At 38.4% G+C, this 6000-nt stretch overlaps 1 protein-coding gene across 2 annotated transcripts in view; it reads right to left on the bottom strand.

The window, feature by feature from the left end:
• Positions 1–346: 346 nt before the first annotated feature.
• adamts17 (ADAM metallopeptidase with thrombospondin type 1 motif, 17) overlaps positions 347–6000 on the bottom strand; it is a 104353-nt gene continuing 98699 nt past the window's right edge. For both annotated transcript variants that reach the window (XM_020631453.3, XM_065953191.1), the window contains 3 exons: positions 5843–5995; positions 4214–4391; positions 347–2000 (listed from right to left, as the gene is read on the bottom strand). In XM_020631453.3, the coding sequence (XP_020487109.1) occupies positions 1849–2000; positions 4214–4391; positions 5843–5995 (483 nt within the window). In that variant the 3' untranslated portion in view covers positions 347–1848. The remainder of the gene's footprint in view (positions 2001–4213; positions 4392–5842; positions 5996–6000) is intronic.

Here is a 6000-nt window from a genome sequence, read left to right as displayed (position 1 = left end):
ACAGTTTGATGACCTGTTAGTGAGGATCAGTACCAGAAAGACTTCTCAGAAAGACACCGACTACCAGTGTTTCAGCTGTGGAGCTCCAGTCCATCTGTTTCCACTGAGTGACAGCTACAGTGTTTATAACAAGTCACACTAAAGTCAGCTGAAATCAGTCCTACTTCAGCGCTATGAACAGGTTTGACTGACATTTAAATTACATAAACAGGATGAAAGGATGCTGAAATGCAAATTTTTATAAAGACAAGTCTGGATTCAAGATTTGTCAGGTATGTATTCCAGATGAGAAAACCTTTTTTTTTTTTTTTTTTTTTTTTAACGTTTGGTTTGAATTTGTCTTGAATCAAAACTATGAAGAATGTTATTATCTTGTGCACACAAATTAGATGCCATGTGCTTACGTAACAATTATCTTGTTTCCACAAGATAATAACATGGTTACACAAGACTATTATGTGTGCAAAATATTATACAATTGCCTGGTGCACACAAGTTATCATCTAATTTGTGCTAACAAGAAATGAACCTGTCAGCTAGATGATAACTTATAAGCACATTACACCATTATAACACGCTGGACTAGTTATTAAGATGACAGCCAAAGTCAAAATAAACTTCATGTGACAGGTTAATGTCATGTAACAGATACAGCTAAATAGTTTATTTAAGCTTAATATTCAGGCCTGTTATGAAATTTTAATTTCAGGTTGTCATTATAAAGACATCCTTAACAAGGTCTACTTTGCATTGAAGGTGGTATAATTGACTGAATGACACTTGATGACAACATTCATAAACATTCATAAAGCCTCCTTCATGTTAAGGACAGGTGTCATGTCAGTCCTTTGTATACCCCTTCAAATAAAGTGTAACCTATTTATTTTTTTGTACTTTTTGTGACTTTAGGGACGGCATTGCCTCAGGTAATCACGCTGGAAAAGACTTGCTGCATTTCTGGTCTGAACACACATCTGGATCCTTGTTTTTCTGCTTTAACAGGATACTTGACGTTGGATTTGTTATCTGCCAAAGTGTTCATGTTATGATTACAGCAAAGTCAAGGGAAGTGAGTCACTGAATCTTAAGGTCACATGTCAGCAGCCTTGTACATCAGACTCATGTTTCTAAGTACTACAAAAAGCCGAGCAGGTGAAAAAGTGTCAGTTCTCTCTGCTCAGACTGAACCCAACATTCTTACCGCTAACTGCAAAACAAACAATTTGGCACAGATGGTGATCCAAGAGATGACTAAAATAATCCTTAGGTTAAATCTGAGTAATAATATTTGCAAGAAAAGTGAGATCACCAACTTAAACACAACAACCACGTACCCTCAAAGCTTTCTACACCAGTTTGGTTGATAGGCTGTATTCTTACAGTATTTCATTATGCATTAGCAAAGAATATAATAATACTTGAGTATCATAATTATATTATATGTAAACAATTTAACTTGTTTTTTTTTTTGAAAATGCAACATTTGACTATAACACAGTACAACATAGTAATAATAAAGGAGGGAGAGACAGAGAAGTCTTCTTTCTAATCGAGCACATATTTTCAGTCATTCTGTGCAATAAATCCTCCTGAAGTGGAATTCTAAATACTCCCCTGTTTTTTTTTTTTTGGTGTACAGCAAAGAGAAAAATAGGACATTTTCAAGTCTTCATCAAAATTAGAAGCTTATGAGCCCATTTTAAAAACGTACACTTTCATGTACTGGCTTTTTTTCTTATTTAAATACAAAAAGTTCCATCTGTCATTAACTGCTTTTTCTTATAACGTTTAACAATATTATAAAACATTTACAAAAAATGGAACGCTATTTGGAGAGAAATGTGGTCATTAGCTCTTGTGCAGTATTTTCTTGGCGTAAAAGTCCCTACAGGTGTCACAGCAGCGCTGGTACCACCTCATGTCCTGGCACAGGTTCTTCTCTCGGACCACGCGACAGTACACCGTCCACTGGTCCCCCAGGCATTTGTAGGTCAGAGCAGCTGTTTGGGAGGGAAGGAAAAGGGCAGTGAGTCAGTTTTGAAAGCTTTTTAATTGCCCTCCGAGAAAAACAACACTAGTATGTGTTACTACCTTTGGGCATTATTTTAATTAAAATGTTTCATCTCTTTTTTTAAAAGTCACATATTATCAAGTTTAAATAAGTCTCAGAGCTCCTCAAAACATGTCTGTGAAGTTTCTTGTTCTAAATCCACTCTGATCCTGTATTTGATCATGTCTATAAACCCCTCTATTTCAGCTCTGCTCAGAACAGGCTGTTTCTGTGTCTGTACCTTTAAATATGTAAATGAGCTGTGTCTGACCACGCCCCCTCTCTGGAAGGGCTTGGGTGTCTCTGGCTTTCTCGCTCCATCATAGTTTACGGTGAGAAGGCAGACTCAGAGGGCAGAACAAACACCTAGCTGTGGGAGTGTCACTCAACTGGGGGAGGGGTTACTGCCCTTTGTGATGTCATGAAGGGAAAATCTCCCACAGCCTTTTTGAGCACACATTTTTCTGAGAAGTGGAGCAGGCAAAAGATTAAATGTTTTATCTCTCATCAAGCACTTTACCTGTTGTGTGTATTATTCTTGTAAGAACATCAATGAAGTTTATCAGTGAAAGTCAAAAAAGGAAAATAAAGAAGAAGAATCTGTCCGGGAGTGAAAAAAAAGGAAGAGGGAAAAAGATAATGACAAGTATAAGAGTAAGTGACAGAAATGCTGTTTAGCTAAACTCACTGTTGCTTATGATTTGTTGAATTTGTTCGTTACATGCCTCAGTAACAGATTGGTCCTGATTTAAATCTTTGTTGACTGATAACCTTTTTGAGTTTCTTCATATCTTTGCTGCCTCTGACAGAAAATCTATTCAGACTCGTTCTGAAGGGCTGCTTAGGCACTAGCTTCTTGTGAGTTAAGACAGAACATGTCAGGGGACATAAAATATGTGATTTTAAATCAACAAAAAGAAAATGGATTTCCATCTGATCCGATCCTTGTTTGCAAAATCTTGTGATCCTGATTGATCTAAAATGTAACCATAAAAGCTAGAACATTCAGATTTTTTTGCAAAAGAGAGCTAGCTTTTTAATCGTCATGTAAATATATTGTATTTCTGGTGAGCACACAATTTGTGTTAAGTATTACATGTGATAAATACTTGATTCTGATTGGTTAGAAGAGAGAGAGAGAGGGAATCGACATGCGGGAATGGACCCACAGGTCGGATTTGAACACGGGCTGCTCGCTCTTTAGCACTTTAGTATCAGTACATAGGGCGCATGAATGAACTACTAGGCTACAGGAGCACCACATTGTCTTTTCTTAAGTGATTTTAAGGAAAACGATTATGGTCGAAGCATAACTATCATAACAGTACATTACCTTAAAGGCTTTATATGTGATTTTTCACACTTAAATGTAATATAAATCAAGTATATCCTCTGAAAATAACTCTGTGAGTCATGACTGTCTACAATGGGTGTAACACCCGAGTCCCACTGTCTGTGATGTTTTCAGAGTCCTATCTTCAGTTTGTTTACATCGCCAGGACGGCCGGCTGACTCCTCCCCTCGTGTATAAAAGTTGTTTAATTGAGGGACTAGAGAAAAGAAGAATAACATACTGTACTCACTGCTTAACTGTGTTTCTAGATCACGCTCATTTCAGGTAAATTTACATGCAGTGTGAAGATACGAGCATAATAAAGATCGCTAGCATTAGCATGCTAACACAACAATGCAGCGCAAGTTGTTTTGGTTTCATGCTGGTGCTCAAGGGCGACATCTGCTGGATCAAAAAATAAAGCCTCATATAAAGCCTTTAAGGAAAAACAGATTTGAGGAATATGAAGCTTTTGAAGATTGTCTGAGTGATGACATCACAATAAACAAAATACTAATATAGGCAGTGGAAGACCATTTCTCTCACAGAGTTTTAAGAGTTATGTCTGAGTTATTTTATTCCTTTTCATATCTATTCAGCAGATTTCTTTGATATTTAAACTCCAGAATCAAGTAAAAATATTTAACTAACAACAGGCCTTGACCACTTGTATCATTTCTCTTCTATAAATGCCTTTAATTCTACACAATGATTATCACAGTGGCGGTTCTTCTGGTCCCCGGTCACTGAGGATCAGCTGGTCTGTTTGATTCCTGCAGGGTTTAAAATGAAGCTCTGCGTCTGAATGCTGTGACGGGGGCGTGTCTTACCGAGCCTGGGAGAGGTGATGGTGTTCACGTTGATTTTCTCGTTGCAGGTCCCTTGGTGACAGGGTCGGTAGGTCGGTGGTCTCAATGTCGATGGACAGTCGTTACCATGACGACCAGTCACTTTGTGCATGCACTGAACCACTCGGGACTGCAGGCCCTTCCCACAGGATGACGAGCACTAAAACAGTCACATAAAAGGTGTCACATCTCTTTACTTTTACTGGGACTCCCTCGAGGTCGACTCAGAGGCTTCATATATCAAGTTACTATCAACATGATTTGATCTATTTATTTAGCCTGGTTTGAACACTAAATACAGCAGGGGTTTTAAGATTTGTAAAGTTTTTTGCTTTGCTTTACTTGTAGAAGGTCGACCACTGGATTAACCTCATTTTGTATGTCATGTCTGAATTCATCTTCCGGAAGAGATAATAACATCTTGAGGAGGCGTGGTTGACCCCGTTGCTAGGTATGACACATTTTTTTCAGAAGCTGTGATTGGTTAATCAAAAAAAAAATTACAAAAAAAAGAAAGTCATAAAATCTGGTCAGACATTTGTAATTATGAACAGTATGAAATTAGCACGTGTGTGATAATATGCTGGTACAGAAAAAAATTCAGAGATGGATTGAAATGTCTGCACAAATCATTTTGTCTCATGGGCCCAACTATGATTCAAAAATACTCTTAATGTAGTGAGTGATAAACATTTCTTAATTTTCCCCTCAGCTTGAGAAACTCTTCATCCTGTTAAAAGTCACTGCTTACAGTTTTACACCTTAGGAGCTCTCTTAAGTGCTGAGACACTTACTGAATAACTGTCATCTTTACAAGGATCTAGTCCTACCTTTGGGAGGAAATTCGAAGAAAATGTCATGATTTTAAGAATTTTCTAGGAATTTTGTCACTAGGAGAAACTCTGAGTACTTAGGAGGCTTTGTGAATACGGCCCCAGGATTTTAAGATGGACAAATGTTCCTTTTCAGCAGTGGAGCATTTGTCCATCGGTCTCCACTGAGAGGCAGATTCACTGTTTCCTGCAAGAAACACATTGTCAGTAATCTGGTTTACTACAGCGCCTTATACCCAAGTGCACCGACTTTTCTGTGACACTGTTGGAATAAACGTTTGAAGAGGGTGCCAAATTAACTATTTCATGAAAGCAACATGGGTATCATGGATCCTGTAACGTTTTTGTTGATTCAGTTTCTTCAGATGTCTGGTCCTTCTCCAGGTTTCTGCCATTTAAAATGTTGTATTTTTTTTGCTCAAGCTGGATTCATGTTGTGTATGTCCAAATACAAACCAAGGAGCATGGTAGTCCTACTCTTTATATAAAGTGATTGATTTATCAATGGAATAATTGACTGTTAACATACATTTGGGAGTATTCTCTTTGCTACTCAAACAAATCTATCGTGATCAGAGTTTTTCAACACATGACACTGTGCATTAGCACTAGAAGTAGTGTTAACACTACTGCAGAGTGATGCCAGTAAACCATAAGAGCTTCCAAACTCACTGCTCCCCTCGGTGGATGGACAAAGCAAGACAAAGACGAAGTGGGAATCAAACCACATGTCTGCTGCAGCTGTAGATGAAGCCTGCTGGTTTGAAGATAGACATACCTTGGACCAGTCTCCCGTCTTCCATTCGTAACATTTGGAGAAGTCCTCACAGGGCTCCTCTTTGGTGGGCTGGGACAGGGGATCACACAGACTCTGAGGGTTTGTACATGACACTGTCCGTCTACGAACACCTTCACCACAGCCCGACGAACACTGCA

The sequence above is a fragment of the Labrus bergylta genome, chromosome 3, assembly GCF_963930695.1.
Source record: "Labrus bergylta chromosome 3, fLabBer1.1, whole genome shotgun sequence".
Classification (NCBI taxonomy): domain Eukaryota; kingdom Metazoa; phylum Chordata; class Actinopteri; order Labriformes; family Labridae; genus Labrus; species Labrus bergylta.
This window is presented reverse-complemented; position numbering and strand designations above follow the sequence as displayed.